At 41.1% G+C, this 18,787-nt stretch overlaps 1 protein-coding gene across 2 annotated transcripts; it reads right to left on the bottom strand.

Annotated features, from left to right (window-relative positions):
* Nucleotides 1–2,379: 2,379 nt before the first annotated feature.
* fam114a2 (family with sequence similarity 114 member A2) lies at nucleotides 2,380–17,545 on the bottom strand. 2 transcript variants are annotated; one of them, XM_031308014.2, is made up of 14 exons: nucleotides 17,278–17,545; nucleotides 15,230–15,468; nucleotides 13,924–14,023; nucleotides 11,635–11,736; nucleotides 10,618–10,724; nucleotides 10,066–10,200; nucleotides 8,220–8,384; nucleotides 7,612–7,735; nucleotides 7,395–7,480; nucleotides 7,163–7,267; nucleotides 6,352–6,479; nucleotides 4,986–5,058; nucleotides 4,225–4,278; nucleotides 2,380–2,881 (listed from the first exon to the last, which is right to left on the bottom strand). In XM_031308014.2, the coding sequence occupies exons 2-14, from the start codon at nucleotides 15,446–15,448 to the stop codon at nucleotides 2,780–2,782; spliced, it is 1,500 nt and encodes a 499-aa protein (XP_031163874.1). In that variant the 5' UTR covers nucleotides 15,449–15,468; nucleotides 17,278–17,545; the 3' UTR covers nucleotides 2,380–2,779. The 2 variants fall into 2 exon arrangements, with proteins under 2 accessions (XP_031163874.1, XP_031163875.1); XM_031308015.2 differs by having other exon boundaries at nucleotides 10,618–10,721.
* Between the last annotated feature and the right edge of the window lie 1,242 nt (nucleotides 17,546–18,787).

The raw sequence follows: 18,787 nt of genomic DNA, 5'->3' as shown, positions 1-18,787 counted from the left end.
GGTATCGGTAGATACTCAAAATCAAATGACTCAGACTCGAGGGCAAAAAAACCTGATCGGGACATCCCTACTTATTTCTGCATCTTTCTGCATGCTTAGTATCCATCATCTCAGGCATGTGCATGGTTCCTAGTCTGCGCACAGATGGCTCTGGTTGTGGTATATGTTTTTTCATGTATGCACCATCAACCAAGGCAAATTTCTGGTAAGTGCTACTTACCTGGCAATAAATCTATTTCTTATTCCGATTCTGATAAAACAATCCAATCCAATTCGGCACTCCCTCTATTTATTCACTCTCTAGCTCGCTCGACCACCAAGCCGATACTCACTACATATTCCAATTTTTAAGAACATTTTGCAAATGATACTGACATATTAAAGCTAGGGTACAGAGTCAGATGCCAGAAACATTCAAGGCTGTAATTGACACAAGCACACACAGATCACAGATTGGGCATATAGCAAAGCCCGTTTATTTGAAAAACATCTCAAATACCTGATACACAGTACAGTGTATTGCTTTACACGCCCACAACACACAGCTGTTAGCAGTTCAATATCATACAACTGAAAGTCATGGGCTAAAAGACAATCACAATCTTTATGGCAGATAGAAGCTCCAGTCACACTTTACTTGAAGGTATCTACATAAGAGTGACATGACACTGTCATGAACACATGAACCCAAACCCTAACTCTAACCCTAACCTTTACCATAACTTATATATTCTTCTTCTATAGAAGTATGCTGAAGTTTCATGAATAATCAATTTGATGACAATAAAGAATGAGCTTAAAATGGGTGGAATTCACTACTGTATCTGTATGTTTGCATTTTTCCCTAACTGGACATTGGAAATTAAGTATTAAACCGAGAGATAACAGAGCTGTAAGTTGTGTCAGGGATTGTGAGGCAACTCATTCAGGCAGAAATTATTAAAAATAGAAGCTATGTGGCCAAACAAGTCCTGCCTGTTACACTTTTTTTTTGTGTTCTACAATTCCACCAGGGCAAAACGTGAGACTTGAATGTTTGGTTACACTTTACTCGAAGGTATCTACATAAGAGTGACATGACACTGTCATGAACGTGTCATAAACATTATAAACAAGTCATAACCGTTTATGACATAACGCTTCTTTTAGTAGGGGTCATTCGACTTTTGTCATGACGAGTTATGGTTAGGGTTCATGTGTCATGACACTGTCATGTCACTCTTATGTAGGTACCTTCAAGTAAAGTGTTACCCAGAATTATTAAAAATAGAAGCTATGTGGCCAAACAAGTCCTGCTAGATACACATTTTTTTTGTGTTCTACAATTCCACCGAATGTTTTTGCTTTCAATTATCAAGTCAGTAAACAGTTCAGCAGTAAAACAGTTATAGGTTTTATGATTGAAAGTCCAACTCAAGTCCGAGTCTTTAGTCCTTAATTCTGAGTCTAGTTTAAGAGAAACAAATCCAGCCAAGGGAAGTGATTTGAATATGGAGAGCCACGGAAATACACGAGGATGCCTATTATCGGTATGTAACAGGAAATACTAATTTAACGCTGATATTGTGGTTTAAAAGTGAAAAAGTGAATATACACAGTCAGAGGCAAAAGAAAGCTGAGTCAGGCAAACAGGCATCGCTAGATCTACAGTAGTGTAAACTATATATGACAGCCAGTCTGCTCATGATTTGAGGATGATACCAAGGTTGCCCAAAACTGAAAGAACAATAATCTGTGTTGGAGATTGAAAGAATAAATTCAAGGCTTCTTGAGATAGCTAGAACCCTGTTTGCGGATAAAAAGGTGGCCTGCCGGATACAGAGACTACCAAAAGTCCCAACACCGTCTGCTTGTTTAATACTCGTCAGTGTCCCCAAACTGCTCCAGGACCAGTATTTTAGAGTTGGCTCATTGTCTTTTTAAATGAATGTTAAGCACTTTGCAACTTGTTTTAAAAAAAAAAAAATCCCTTTATAAGTAAAAGGTATTATTATAATTACTAGAGAGATATGCATAGAAAACTAACTAACCTATTATTATCTGTGCAGTGAAGAGACAAATACATTATCAATATATCTTTCTATTTATTATGAGACACACTTTGTTTTTTACAAATTAACACTGGTGTTGGCATCCTGTATGTGTTTCTTTGGTTATACTTTACTTGACGGCATCTACATAAGAGTGACATGACACTGTCATGAACGTGTCATAAACATTATAAACAAGTCATAAACGTTTATGACATAACGCTTCTTTAAGTAAGTGTCATTCGGTTTTTGTCATGACAAGTTAGGGTTAGGGTTCATGTGTCATGACACTGTCATGTCACTGTCATGTCACTCTTATGTAGATACCTTCAAGTAAAGTGTAACCGTTTCTTTTAAGTGTTCTCGGAGGCAGAATTGAGATTTTGAAGTTAAGAGGACAAGTGCTGTCGGAAAGAAATAGTGTTCATGTTAGAGTAAAAAGAAAAACAATACGTTTAACAGAAATGCAATTGTTTCCCCCTTAGCTGGTAGAGCCAGACCTGCTCGACACGATGAGTCCATCGACTGACGAACAGTTATAACGAGCAACAAAGGTTAACACTGTTTCACAAAAACACACTTTTCCTCCCAGGTGTGAAGTTGATTTTTGTCCTGAGCTGAAAACTAGACATAGTAAAAGAGCCGCCGCAGACGATTAAACAGAGAAGGAAACAAGTTTTAAAGATGTGTCAGTTCTCTGCTGTGACAGAGTCCCCAGCGTCATGGCAGCGATATAGAGGGGGGGGGGGTCACTGCTCAGTGGATTCAGCTCTCCTCTGGATGTGGGAGATCTCCAGGATGGGCATCAGCAGCTGGAAAGCATCCTGGATGTAAGACGCACTGTTGGATGCCTGTGAGGAAAGAGGATTCATAATATGTCAACACGAGGCAGTATTTTAATATTATTCTGAAATGTTTGTCTTTGTGTAAAGCCCAAAAGAGCTCAACAGTGACCGCCCACTTTTTGAACTGCTCTGGTTCTGTAAGTATGGGTTTTTTCCCCCCATTCAATTGATCCATTGACTTTCCAAAAATTGCTTATATAAAAGAGTTTTAAAGACCCTGAACACCCACACAGGTGGTTATAGTTAATGTGGCTGATTGGACCTTTTCCAGGACTGTGTATGTGTGGATAGACTGAGTGATTGACATCTTCCTGAGTCCACTGTTAGTGTTGTTGCACTTGTTAAGGTGGGACAAATGACACCTTTGTCATCCTTATTGGTAAAAAGAATTTGTGACTAGCAAAACAACAGAAACATGCCTAAAATATGCTGTGTGGTGATATTATCTATCAACAATGTAAATAACCCAGAATTTAAAGGGTAACTACTGTTTTTTTTTTCAACCTGGACCCTATTTTCCTATGTTTTTGTGTCTAAGTGACTGAACAACTATCTTTGAAATTGGTCCAGTATTAAGCGAGATTGTCCAGCTTGTATTTACCTTCACAAAAGTGCTCGTTTTGCCTCTGACAGGCTCCGATTAATATTCTAAGTGTCTGACAACATTATGGAAAGGATTTCTAAGGAGGTCGACCTTTCTGTTAAAGAGTAAGATCCTTTTTTTAAACATAAAAACATCCGCGAAATTGCGTTCGCTAAACCCACCAGACTCCATGAAAATAAACAGTAATTTTAGCATCGTAAAATACACTTCATTCAAAATCGACAGAAACAAAATAAAATTGTGAAACGCCGTGTTGGGTTGTCTTTCCACTTTTCCAACCATCACAACTCTAGTTTTGGTTGAAATAAACACATAGTTTAACGATTTACATGTGAAAATATGTTGGCTCTAAACACGCTAAAAGTATTGCTTTTTTAAATGGAGTCTGGTGGGTTTAGCGCTAGCGACTTCAGAGCCTTTTCTAGTTAAACAGAAAGGTCTCAAAGAGGTTTTAAATGTCTATCTCTGGAGGGATATCAAATGAACTAAAAGTGAAATCACCCAAGAAAGTCCAAAAGGAACAACTACACATGCAATAAATAAAAAAATGACGGTGTGAAAATGACTGTAGTATTGTGTCTTTGCATTTTTCAGTAAATCAAAAGTCATTTTTAGAGACTTACTTACGCATTTCAGGGAGACACTGTTACCTGTTATACAGGCAATAAAATGGATAGAAATAAAACTGCAACAGTGCAATAGTGTGACTTAATTACAAAGTGTGTGATCGTGCTGTGACACAAACCTCTAAAAAGACTCCTGTTATCAGCGGGTTGAGGACATCCCCCTTCTCGTTTGACTGTAAAACAGAAGGTTTAGATCAAATTACACTCAGCTCTCAGGTGAACAAACAGCAGTAGTGATGATGTGTCAAAACGGAGAACAGCAGCGTGGATAATAATGGTACAAAAATGAAATAAAATTCCTTATTTTTCAATTAAAAAAACTTAACATTTAGGAGGACCCCTAAGCCCCTTTGCAAATTACGTGCACCTAAGTCTTCCACAAACCTAGGGAAAACACAGCTGGATCCTACACTTCCCATGATGATAATGATGCTGAAAATACTGAATACAGTATATAAAACTATATAATGATGCAGTGTTTCCTCTATGTTGATTGTGTAGTGGCGGCCCGCCACGGCAAAATTTCTGCCGCCACAGTATCAGAAATAGGGCAGACGCACAGTGTAGTCGCGGTTGCCTTTTAAATTCCCCTGCCGACAGAATGCACGGGGGGTGCATTCTGTAAAAGGCTGGCTGTCGCTCACATTGCAATTTAACAACAAGTAGAACTATTCAGAGGTTATTGGGCCCGTCCAGTTTAATTCCACATACTGATGATGATTTGATCTTCAGTAGATTCAGTAGTGTGGTTGGCAACAGTCTTAAAATAAGCAATGGCCTTCATGTTCATTTCCCATATCCAGTTCTACTTTCACATTAAAACGCAGTGAAATACCAGACTCTTTGATGGCCAGAGCTCCGTTAGAATCCTCACACTTACCCCTGTCGTCGTTAAGCAGGAGGTGAACTTCTTGGACAGGAGTGAGATTTCTTTACACAGGACAACAGTTAACCTGAGGACAAGACGACATGAAAAACGCAGACGTTTCATTCAAATGATCACGTATGTGCAATAATATTACAATAATCATACATCATGTGCAATATTTTCTGTCCCATCCTAAGTACTCATATTATGCTTTTGGGCTTTTTCCCTTTCCTTTATTGTGTTATATATCTTTTTTGTGCACGTTATAGGTTTAAAAAGTGAAAAAGCCCAAAGTCCTCCCCAAAGGGACTTACCATCTCCAACAGAAAACACTGTTCACAAACTGCTCCAAACAGCTCTATTGTAGTCCAGCCTTTACTTCAGAGACAAACGTGGTCACTTTGGAACACACGTTATAATGCTCACCTAGCTGCTAGCATGGCACGACCTCATACTCTGCTTCTGACTGGCTAGTAGTCCTTACCTAGGTACTGTCAGGGCACGCCCTCATACTCTGCTTCTGACTGGCTAGTAGTCCTTACCTAGGTACTGTCAGGGCACGCCCTCATACTCTGCTTCTGACTGGCTAGTAGTCCTTACCTAGGTACTGTCAGGACATGCCCTCAAACTCTGCTTCTGACTGGCTAGTAGTCCTTACCTAGGTACTGTCAGGACACGCCCTCATACTCTGCTTCTGACTGGCTAGTAGTCCTTACCTAGGTACTGTCAGGACACGCCCTCATACTCTGCTTCTGACTGGCTAGTAGTCCTTACCTAGGTACTGTCAGGACATGCCCTCAAACTCTGCTTCTGACTGGCTAGTAGTCCTTACCTAGGTACTGTCAGGACACGCCCTCATACTCTGCTTCTGACTGGCTAGTAGTCCTTACCTAGCTACTGAGCATGTGTGACTCCCAACAAAGATGGAACAGAAGTGAGAGGTCTCACTCTGTAGCTAAAACAGAGAGCTCAACACACAGGGTGAAAAGAGGAGCTGCAGCAATGTGCAGTACAACAAAAATATGGTGTTTTTTGAAAATTAAACCATGTAGACCTATTCTGATATAACCTCTAAATACAATTATGAACCTGAAAATGAGCATAATATGAGCACTTTAATTTCTTTTTTGTTTTTAGCTATTTATTTTAGCAATGTCTTCATTGATTTTTGTTGAAAAAAAACTTCTATTTAACAAGTCTTTTAGCTATTTATCTTGTTTTGATCTGTAATGCACCTTCAGTTGTGGCACTCAAAACTTCATTGTATGGGTCTCTGTGCAATGACAATGACGGTTTATCTGATCTTATCTTATATAAAGTATATAAAGTACAGATCAAACTGTGAATTTGTACAGCGTGGCTCCCACAGGCATCTTACTGGGAGAGGAGGCTGGCCTCTGTGCTGCCGTTGTTGGAGAAGAGGATCATCTCAGCCAGTTTGTGGAAAAGCTCGATGGATCGAGCCGTCAGCTCCGCCAGACTCCTGATGGCTGCGGCATGAACCTCCTGACAAAATTACAGACAGACAGACAGACACAAACAGACAGATGGACAGACAGACACACACACACACACACACACACACACACACACACACACAGACAGACAGACAGACAGACAAAAACACACACACACACACACACACACACACACACACACAGACAGACAAAAACACACACACACACACACACACACACACACACACACACACAGACAGATGGACAGACACAAACAGACAGATGGACAGACAGACACACACACACACACACATACACACACACACACACACAAACACAGACAGACGGACACACACACACACACACACAGACAGACAGACAGACAAAAACACACACACACACACACACACACACACACACACATATAGATGGACAGACAGACAGACACACACACACACACCTTGGACATTTAAAGGGATTCAATCGGTTTCAATGGCCATGTGTTCTGAATATACAAGTGCACGTTGAGTTTTTTTAACATTCTGTAATTGTTTCATGTGTGTACGGTGTATTGCAACTCTATATTACAGTATATATGAATTACTATGTTCAGTCCTTTTTATATGTATTGTCATTTTATATGGCATGTAATCAGGGCGTCATTGGAAATGAGAGCTTGCCCTCAATTGGCCCTCACTGAATAAATAAAGGTGACATTACAGATCAGCATACCTCTACAGAGAGGGTTTTCTTGACATTGTCTGCACTCTCTTCCTCTTCCTCTTCCTCCTGTGGTCGGCTCATGTCAGCGATCTGGCTGCAGGTGCTCCTACAGGCCTGTTGGGAGGTTAGAGACCACTAGGATTAGGCAATGGTTAGGGTTAGGGGTTAGGGTTAGGTGCCTTGAAGTCGACGGTGGGGGCTTAAAACACCATGGAGCATATTGTGCAGTCCTGATTGGTACCTTGCTGAGTTTGTCAGCTGTGGCGGTGACACTGAGACCCTCCAATGCCTCCGTCAACTCCCTCTCAAACTCTGAGCCGTCTTCGTCTGGAATCAGAAATATGCAATCACTCGTCTCTAGTGTTACATTAGTTCTGGTATATGTGTACAAGATGCTGTATTTCCCTTGGAGTGCTGGTATATATTTATTTTTTTTAACAGTTTTACGGAGCTGTTACCTTTCTTCTCATCCACGTCCTCATCATCAAACTCCACCAGGGAGAAAGAGTCCTTAATGAGATCCAGCTCTTCTCTGAGCTGAAGCAGCTCTTCTCCTGATAGAGTGGTCAGCACTGACTTCACCTACAGCACACACACACACACACACACACACACACACACACACACACACACACACCCTATATTGTCACATTATATTTGACATTTTGTGGCCATCAAAACCTCCTTCCTTTTTAACTAAAGTGTGTAAAATTAGTTTATTAAAATAAATAAAACATATATAGCCAAAATGTCAACACAAGACTGACATTCCTTTTTCATCAGCCATGAAAAGTTATTCAAACTATTTAGGTATAATGGTTTTATGGCATTAATGGCGTTCTTCAAGCATGCCTGACTTTGATGGAACATGCTATTTATCTTATTTTGTAAGATAATCTAAATATCATACAAACGTAAAAATGTAACAATTGTTTCAATGGAAGTCAGGCGAGTCTCACGTCCTCAAATTTGCGACTCGAGTCCAGTCGTGCGACTCGAAGCCCCCCACCTCTGATATTTAGCCCTCAGTAGGCATTGTGTTTCGGAATGAAAACTCCCAGCGTACCTTGGACTCACTGTCTCGAGACAGAATCTCCAGCGCTTCGAGGTGCGAAAGGCCCTGAAACTCATCGAACAGCATCCCGTAGTGAGCCTCCGCCTTCTTGTGGGAATCTGAAGACTCTTTTTCGGCGGTCTGCAGCTCTTCGCGCTCCTTAGCCTCCCGCAACACCTACGAGAGGGAGCGAGATGACAAGTCGAAAGAGAAGGTTTGTATTTCTCTATTTGCACAGTGATTTAAAAGGTGCTCTAAGTGATGTCGGGTGACGGCACTTGTTGACGTTCAAAGTATTTTCAAACAAAATGGAGGCTAGCTCGCCTCTCCCTCCTCCTCATCCCCTCTCCCTCCCTTCCGTGCTTCCGCGCACTAACCACCCACAACCCCCCACCCCCAAAATCCTTCTTGTCGGTTATTGGCTGGAACACTGTTTGTGTATGCTTTGTGGTGCAGGTTGGCACAGTTTGTTTTTGTTGGCGTTTGTGGACCCTGGGCTGTCTACAGAGACCGCGTTTTTTTACAGTGTGTTCAGGGGACAGGCAGCTAGCAGATAGTGAGGAGATGTTTTTTACAGTGTGTTCAGGGGACAGGCAGCTAGCGGATAGTGAGGAGATGTTTTTTTACAGTGTGTTCAGGAGACAGGCAGCTAGCAGATAGTGAGGAGATGTTTTTTACAGTGTGTTCAGGGGACAGGCAGCTAGCAGATAGTGAGGAGATGTTTTTTACAGTGTGTTCAGGGGACAGGCAGCTAGCTGATAGTGAGGAGATGTTTTTTACAGTGTGTTCAGGGGACAGGCAGCTAGCAGATAGTGAGGAGATGTTTTTTTTCAGTATGTTCAGGGGACAGGCAGCTAGCAGATAGTGAGGAGATGTTTTTTTACAGTGTGTTCAGGAGACAGGCAGCTAGCAGATAGTGAGGAGATGTTTTTTTACAGTGTGTTCAGGGGACAGGCAGCTAGCAGATAGTGAGGAGATGTTTTTTTTTACAGTGTGTTCAGGAGACAGGCAGCTAGCAGATAGTAAGGGGATGTTTTTTTTACAGTGTGTTCAGGGGACAGGCAGCTAGCTGATAGTGAGGAGATGTTTTTTACAGTGTGTTCAGGGGACAGGCAGCTAGCAGATAGTGAGGAGATGTTTTTTACAGTGTGTTCAGGGGACAGGCAGCTAGCAGATAGTGAGGAGATGTTTTTTTACAGTGTGTTCAGGGGACAGGCAGGTTTGCTGTATGTGACAAAAAAATGTTGTAGCCTAAAAAAACATGTGACATCGCTTAGAGCACCTTTAGCGCAAGAAATTTTAAATGTGCGTTTCTCTGGCTACTTAGGTCTTTGTTCGGTCTTATTTTTTTTGGGCTACAAACAGGTATAAAGAGGTAAACAGTATGTAGTCGCAGCTCATTTACATGTACGTCCATCTTGTCTTTGAGCTCCTCCTTTACATGTTTGCAGTTTTCCTTAGATTGGGGTGGCACCTAAATCATGGTTGCAGTTGCCGCCATGTGGTCCTGCTCTACGCGCTGCTACGCCCTGAACTGCTACAACTATTATTTCTAGTCTTAGTTCCCATTACCTGTATTGTTACTATAACTGCCACTGTTCATCATTCCAACTGCTATAATTATGAATCATATATCTGTATATCTGTATCAGTGTCTCTGTGTCCCAACCGGCAGCGGCAGATGCCTGCCCACCAAGAGCCTGGGTCGCTACTGTTGCACCAAATGCTTGCTCTTGGGGGAATTGTTGGGTCTTTGTAAATCATAGAGTGTGGTCTAGACCTACTCGGTCTGTAAAGTGTATTTGAGATAACTCTTGTTATGATTTAATACTATAAACGTTGACCCCAGTCTGCCTACCTGAGACAGAGTGGAGTTCCTGTTCATCAGTCCTTTGGTCTTCTTAAAGCCGGGATCGCCTTCGGCTATCACATCCATGGTCTTCTTCCCGATGAACTCCAGAGCATCCAGACCGCCTGTGATCATCGTTTTACCCTGAGAAGAGAAGGTCACATGAATTGTCTGAAAGGTTTTGGAAAAGGTTTTACAGACCAAACGAAACGAAAATATTCTCAACCCATTAAAGGAAAACTAAATGACGCGGTTTTCACCTGACAGCACAGAGTCGTGCTCAGATTTACTGTGTTGCAACATTTACACATAAAAGGGGGAATACAAAGTGAATTGTCTTGAAATAATGCAAAAATAGTGGAGAGTAACTGGAACAAATGGCACTGCAATGCTATTTCTCTCAAAGTTTTCAGTATCCATGCTCCACGTAAGGTGCTGTTCTACTCTTTTCAACCCGATCATGAAAAACTGGATGTTTGAGATGCATTTTAAGCATGTGAACTTCTCTTTTTCCTCCTTCCAAGGAAGAGAAAAAGAAACGCAGAGGATATTTCGGCTTACGGTGCTCTGGACGACGCTGGTGAGCGACGACAGCATGCCCATAGCACTTCCCGCTGCCGCCGATCCATCGCCTGGCGCTTTGTCCGTCTCACTGCTGGATTCACCTGCAGGAGGAGAAAAGAAACGCGACACGAGGTTACCACAATATGGAGGGGGAAAAAAAGCGTGATAAATTGACTCATATTCATTTATCTTTGTGTACATGAGGGGTAGATCCACATTAACCCACGCAACGTACTGTAACGCGTAAAGGCCAATCTATGCTTGTTGCGATTGTAATTGTTCTATGTTTGTTGCAAAAACCAATAAAAATATGTTAAAAAAAACAAACAAAAAAGGTTGCCGTGGGTACGTACATAGGTACATCCCTATGTTGGACCTCACGCCATAGCCTGATGTGCACCTGTCAATAAAATGTAACTACATGTCGTGGCGACACTGACCGCGGTCAGAAAGAACAGGGGAGACACTTTGTTTCTCTCACTATGACTCTAGAGTTGCTACTCGCTCCAAAGCTAATGGCCACACTTAACACTATTTAAAATCTGTTTTATGATATGACAATTATATGGGTAAGTCAATAAATCATCTTATGACTGGGCAGAGAAGATTCCGTTCTGTCTAGTTGAGCTTTACTGTGTCTTACCGTTGCACTCTAAAAAAGCAACAATGTGATAGTTGGTGACCTAGTTCCCCCTTTTCTGCAGAAAAATTGGTGGATATATTCATTTTATTCTACATTTACATCCATAGGACCATCCAGTATATACAACAGTGACCCACAGATGTAAGAAAACTACACACACACACACACACACACAAAACTAGGTCTAAGACCACATCTGAAAGCCTTTATCAGGTTTGTGCTGAAAGAAACACACACACACACACACACACACACACACACACACACACACACGCACGCACATGCACACGCACACGCACACGCACACACCGGCCCTGCTTTTCTCTTACGGCTGCGTGGAGCCTCCACGCGACCATAAATCGCGCTTTTACCTTGCTCTTTCTGCTCTTCCTCCACTTGGGCCGAGAGTTCGGTTGGACTGGGGATTCCCAGCGATGTCTCTGCCTTCTCTATCACCTGAGTGAGCCCTTGGCCTGGACGGACAGGAGAGACAGAGTTTCAGACATAATAATCAGAAAGACAGCAAGGTGAGACAGCGGATTAACCCAAATAATACACAATGTAGGGGAGGAGTGAAAAAATAAGACACTTTTTAGAGTTAATTCAAATGATTTCTTCACAGAAATGTATACACAGCTACATTTACCTAAAAAAAAATAAGATTATTTAAAAAAAATAGATATTATATTTGAGGTAGCATCTGGGATCTCACATATTTTCAAGTCTGCATTTGGAACTAAGTTGTGGGGGTGGAGTAAAGTATAAAGTATTTCTGATTTAAATGAACACTTTTAAATGTTACATGGCATGCTGCTCTGCTTCAAATTAGGATGCAGAACCAAGGCAAGACAAAGTTAAGCGTGGGATTAGATGACGAGTGGCTGTAGTTCTCCGAGTAGATAACTGAAAAAACACACCATACACTAGGGCTGCATGATAAGAGGAAAATATGCGACAACAATGTTGAATATTGCAATAACGATATTATTTGCAATAAATAAATACATATTAAAGTGGACTCAGTTCTGCCTTTTTGCTGCTTTCAGTATTTTGCTAAAATACAACAAATTGTGTGTGTGGGTGTGTATGTTTGTGTGTGTGTGTGTGTGTTTTTGTCAGGTGTGTGTCAGGGCTGTTGAAACGAATAACGTAAGTCGAATATAATTCAAATAGTAAAAAAAAAATCAATGCTATTCGAATGCTGAAATTACTATTCGAATGTGTTTTTTTTTCTTTTTTTTTTATAAATATGTTGGCTAATGTTAGCTAATCTCCCCCTTCTCGCCTAGCTAACGTTATGTACCGAGTAACGTTAGTACAACATCACGGAGCTAACGTTACGTACCGAGTAACGTTAGTACAACATCACGGAGCTAATGTTACATACCGAGCAATGTTAGTACAACATCACGGAGCTAACGTTACGTACCGAGTAACGTTAGTACAACATCACGGAGCTAACGTTACATACCGAGTAACGTTAGTACAACATCACGGAGCTAACGTTACATACCGAGTAATGTTAGTACAACATCACAGAGCTAACGTTACATACCGAGTAATGTTAGTACAACATCACAGAGCTAACGTTACATACCGAGTAACGTTAGTACAACATCACAGAGCTAACGTTACATACCGAGCAATGTTAGTACAACATCACGGAGCTAACGTTACGTACCGAGTAACGTTAGTACAACATCACGGAGCTAACGTTACATACCGAGTAACGTTAGTACAACATCACGGAGCTAACGTTACATACCGAGTAATGTTAGTACAACATCACAGAGCTAACGTTACATACCGAGTAACGTTAGTACAACATCACAGTGGGGCTAACGTTACGTACCGAGTAACGTTAGTACAACATCACGGAGCTAACGTTACGTACCGAGTAATGTTAGTACAACATCACAGTGGGGCTAACGTTACGTACCGAGTAACGTTAGTACAACATCACGGAGCTAACGTTACGTACCGAGTAACGATAGCACAGGGGGAAGTGACGGGCTGCGGCTGGAAATCGGAAGGACGGGAAATAGTTTTAACAAAATGAATGACAGTTCAATTGTAAAGTGCAGTTTGCTATAGATACTTTCTTTCAATTAACTCAAAAAATCTCAGTGTCTTTCGCGATATGTCGCAGCCTTTGGCGATAAGTTTATTGCGCCAGTTGATATCGCGATGACGATAAAAAAAAAAAAAACAATAGAATGTGCAGCCCCAGTGGTGTAATCTACGTGATAAGCAGGTATACGCAGTATACCCACTAAAGAAAGCTCCAGTATTTTCATATACCTACTTAAAATGTTCAATGACACGCAACAACATACTTTCCATTATATTTTTGATATATTTTGAATGTCATCGGTGTTCTTTTTCTTCGCATATAGGCTAAATAAAGGTGTATCCAAATGCAGAAAATGAAGTTGTTGACGCTCAAAACTTCCCTGGGGGAGGACACCCAGACCTCCCACTATGATATGCCCCCCCTTCCCCAAAGGCAGATTCTGGCCCATATATATAGGCCTATATATATATATATATATATATATATATATATATATATACACACAAACAAACATTAAACTACACCACTGTGCAGCCCTACCATACCATTGTATAGAACACAGTTACACCCGGTGATCTATACTCACCCACAGTGGCTACAGTAGCTGTTGCTGTGGATAGGATGGATTTGCCCCAGCTGCCCCAGTATCCCCAACCTCCCTGAGACACCGTGGACTCACTGGGGGTCTGAGAGAGAGGACGTGAGGATAGAGAGGATAAGGACGGAAGCAGAAGACAGAGAGAGAACAAGAAACCGACATGTGAACGAGTCAGAGAAATCAATTACTCGTGTACAGAAAAAGACGTGACCTTTGGTGTGTGACCACAGGGGTTTGTGGGGAATTTAACTGACACGAGACGAGGCTTATCGCAGCGTAAAACCTTTGCAACAAAACTACAGCTCACGCTCCCCATTAGAGCCAGATCGATATATCTCAGTTCTGAGAAAAGACTTTTCTTTTTGATGCAGCCTTTTTGAAGTAATTGTTCTTACACTGCACTGTAACTTATAGTCTTGTATTTCATACCGGTCTTATTATATTTTAGCAATTTTTTTGATATTCTCTTTAACACATTTTTTTACTACTCTTTGTACTTGAAGTGCGATGTTTTGGTGGAGAGTGGCCTGTGGCGCCTGCCAGGGGAAGCTGGGATATGTAGTGAGCAGGGTGAGAGACTTCAGATATGATTTTGCGAGCACTTTTGGTTAGTTTTATGTAGTACAATAGTATTTTTTGGCTGTACTTTAGGCCGTGTGACTGTCATGCTGTCTTCAATAAAATGAGATTACTTGCTAGCTTCTTAAAGCTGTTATCAAAAATGGTTGACATTTTCCGAAGCATTTCATCAGCGGAAGTGTACGTTGTTCTGACTAGGGCTGCACATATGAGGGTCTGAGGAACATATGCGATAACATTGTGGAATATGGCGCTAACGATATTACTTGCGATAAATAAACAGATAATAAATTGTACTCAGTTCTGCTGCTTTCAGTATTCTGCTAAAATACAACAACCTGCTTGTTGAATTTCAAACAAATCAAAGGAAATCATTTCCAACGTTCTTTTTTTTGGACAAACTGAACATTGTATTGAACGTATAAAGGCAGCACTGCAAAAAGAATGACAGTTACATTATAAAGTGCCGTTTTCTACTGATATTTTCTTTAAAGGTGCAGTAGGTAAGACTTATAAAACTAACTTTCTGTCATATTTGCTGAAACTGAACCTATGTTCCAGTAGAACTACAAGAAGCTGGTAATTTAAAAAAAATCCGGCTCCTCTGGCACCACCTACAGCTAGTTAAAGGCTTAATGCTCTCAAACAATTGGCAAGGCATGTCCGCAGAAGTTACGCTCCCATTTCTAACCAGTATAAACACTAATCCTCTCACCTGTGCCTTTGCTGGCTTCTCCTCTACTTTGGGTGTCTCCTCAGCTTCGGCTGCAGGCGTGACGTCCGGTCTCCTCCTGGCTTTCCTCGTCGGCGCCACGTCCGTCGAGATGTCCGGCGTGGTCGGCGAGGAGCTGTCGGGCGTCTCTGTAGGAGAGGCATCTTGACTCTCTGGTGCCACCTCTGGACCCTCCGCCGCTGTAGCTTCGCTGTCTGACATCTTGATGTCTTAGTACATGCCTTCAGAGTGAAAATATGACAAATAGGGGTGGGACATTAAAAAAAAAAATCTTTTTTTCCCAATGATTGACCTTAAAGGTGCTGTATTATTTCCAATCCATCAAAACGTTGCTAAAATATTTTGTTCCGATGCTTTCATGGACTCTCTATGGGCTTCTCCCTTGACTGTATGCCTCCACATCCACCCCGATTTCCTGAGAGCTTCTCCTGTACTATACGGTAATTCCTCTACTATGAGACAGTAAGTCCCGTGGTTACGACACAATCGTTAGCCTATTTTTATAAAAACGTCTGCTACGGAGCCATAACGTGAGGTACAAGGTAATGGAGCCTTTTATACATTGTCGTGTTTCTTTAGAAATAAACAATGGACAAATAGAGTCTTTAAACTCTTCAGATGTAAAGTTATTCTCTGTCAAAGTGACGTCAAAATGAATGGCAGTCAATGGGATGCTAACGGTGGCTCGTTAGCATCAAAATGGCGCCATGGGATCTACGGGTTGTTGATAAACGCTTACCCCCTTGGCTTTGTGGAGGCTGGCTTACCCCCTTGCTTGGGTATCATACATTTCCCAGAATGCATTTCAACAACACCCAGGGAACAGCGGTCAAGGCGGATAATTTCCAAGGGGGTAAGCTTCTCGTCAGACCGCGAACCTCCTATGGCGCCATTTTGATGCTAATAAGCCATCACCTCCCGTTAGCATCCCATTGACTGCCATTCATTTTGACGTCACTTTGACAGAGAATAACTTTACATCTGAAGAGTTTAAAGACTCTATTTGTCCATTGTTCAATTCTAAAGAAACAAGACAATGTATAAAAGGCTCCATTACCTTGTACCTCACGTTATGGCTCCGTAGCAGACGTTTTTATAAAAAATAGGCTGACGTTTGTGTCATAACCACGGGACTTACTGTCGCATAGTAGAGGAATTACCGTATAGTACAGGAGAAGCGCGCAGGCAGTTTCGTCTCACATTAGCTGTTTAAGTGTAATTACTAATGTTAACTAGCATTTTAGTGATCAATAATTAGCCTGTGTCTATGTTATCTCCTTACATATACCTACGCTCTCCGTCTCTGCTAGATTGGGAATGATTGAGATTTCTCTTGGCACAGCTACCAGAAGACTTCCAACTTTCAGACACGTTGCTCACGTCACATCTACGTCTTCAAGCTCAGTTGGAGGCTGCTCAGTAACGCTCAGCCATCACCGGGAAAGATCTTCTAAGATCCTTCACTGGTCTCCGTCCAGAGGGATCTGTTGGTCCATTCTTATATACAGTCTATGATAAATTTCGTGTGACCATGCCTTTAAGCTGTTGTTTATCTGTGCAGCTAAAGATAGTGTTAGTCTAAAGTCCTGTCTGGGTTTTCTAAGACTCATACTGCAACAAAAGGGGGGTTCAATTCACAAAAAGAACAGAGTATATTGTATGTATATCCACATAAAGTGCAGTAGCCAAACGTTATCTCTGTGCATGCAAGCATTTCCTCAAGCATACTATGAAAACACGTTACATAAACCTTACATTTGGATCTGTAACGTTAAGTCACATATTCCATTAGCAATTAGTATTCCTATTACTTACTTAACGTTAGTTTAATGGCTATGCATGCCTAACAAACTATGCGATGCTGCTATACGTTAGTTTGATGAGCTACTGCTAATGACTATTTGGCAATATGGCTAGGAGGAGCGTTAGTTGTTATTATCAATATGCTGTTATAATAATTACCAACGTACAACTTAGTCAGAAAAAAACAACAGTAACGTTATACTGTTATACTTTGGGTACAAACTCACCTTTTCTCCTGTCAAAGTCTTGATGCTAGCAGTTAACGTTAACGTCACCCCAGCCTGCTAACAGTTTCCTTCCCAAAATCAACAACACGAAAGGTTTATCTTCTTTATTTCGGTTTGCACGTATGTTTCTTCACGTTAAACGCCTTATCGTTTTCCACTAAACAGTTTAATGAGTCAGTTTTTCCTCCTTCTTTTTGTCCACCAGGATTAGCCACGTCACATTTTGTTTTCACTGAACAAGTGCAACAGCCAAACTGAGAACCATTAAGTTCCGGTTACTATCTTCAAAATAAAAGCATTAGTTTGGAACCTCGAGGTTTCAAACTAAATACTGTATAATGCGTTTAAGTGGGATTCTGTATCGCGATACTTATAATTTCAATTAATCTATAGATTATTTTTTTAAACGATTAGAGACTCCTAAAACGTTTGGTGTTACATTAAAAAGATATCATTTGACTTCTCCAAAGGTGAGAGGTGTTGCGGATACCAGTCTCTCGTCAGCCAACTTGACGCACGGATTAGTAGGTCAAGCAAGAGGGTAAGCGTCTCCTCACAACCCGAACTTCCTATGTCGCCATTTTGATGCTACCAAGCCATCACCTCCCGTTAGCATTCCATTGACTGCCATTCATTTTGGCGCCACTTTGACAGAGAATAACTTTACATCTGAAGCGTTTAAAGACTTTATTTGTCCACTGTTTATTTCTAAAGAAACAGGACAATGTATAAAGGGCTCCATTACCTCGTACCTCACGTTATGGCTCCGTAACAGACGTTTTTGTAAAAATAGGTTGTGTCAACGATTGTGTCATAACCACGGGACTTACTGTCGCATAGTAGAGGAATTACCGTATAGTACAGGAGAAGCTCGCAGGCAGTTTTGACTTAAATTAGCTGTTTAAGTTTAATTACTAATGTTAACTAGCATTTTAGTGATCAATAATTAGCCTGTGTCTATGTTATCTCCTTACATATACCTACGCTCTCCGTCTCTGCTAGATTGGGAATGATTGAGATTTCTCTTGGCACAGCTACCAGAAGACTTCCAACTTTCAGACATGTTGCTCACGGCACATTTACGTCGTCTCTCTCAGTTGGAGGCTGCGCAGTAACGCTCGGCGCTCACCGGAAAAGAGCTCCATATAATATATATATATATATATATTATATTATCATCAAATTTTTCCGCACTGATGAGTAGTGTGTCATACTAACAATGTAATTATCTTGGCAAACTGTTTTATACGTAACTCCTGTAGATCCTGTATAAGAAATATGTTTATGATTATTTATTTCTGTTTTATGATTTCTTGTATTTGAAAAAAATAGCACGTCATATTACACCATTTTTTATTTTTAAATTTTATTTATTGTACAATAGTCTGTAGTACTGCGGCAGAGGATTAGGGCCACACTTGATACTCAGAACTCATACACATTTTTTCACATGTGGCCCTAATCCTCTTCCGCAGTACTACAGAATATTGTACAATAAATAAAATTAAAT

This window comes from Sander lucioperca, chromosome 13, assembly GCF_008315115.2.
Source record: "Sander lucioperca isolate FBNREF2018 chromosome 13, SLUC_FBN_1.2, whole genome shotgun sequence".
Classification (NCBI taxonomy): Eukaryota; Metazoa; Chordata; class Actinopteri; order Perciformes; family Percidae; genus Sander; species Sander lucioperca.
This window is presented reverse-complemented; position numbering and strand designations above follow the sequence as displayed.

Bases quoted from the DNA above. Each gene is read 5' to 3' on its own strand.
- fam114a2 (XM_031308014.2), bottom strand. From the start codon at position 15,448: ATGTCAGACAGCGAAGCTACAGCGGCGGAGGGTCCAGAGGTGGCACCA. The intron at 7,268-7,394 runs GTACCAATCAGG...ACCTCCCAACAG, and splicing joins CAGCTGACAAACTCAGCAAG to GCCTGTAGGAGCACCTGCAG. The intron at 5,059-6,351 runs GTAAGATGCCTG...TCTTGTCCTCAG, and splicing joins GAGGCCAGCCTCCTCTCCCA to GTTAACTGTTGTCCTGTGTA.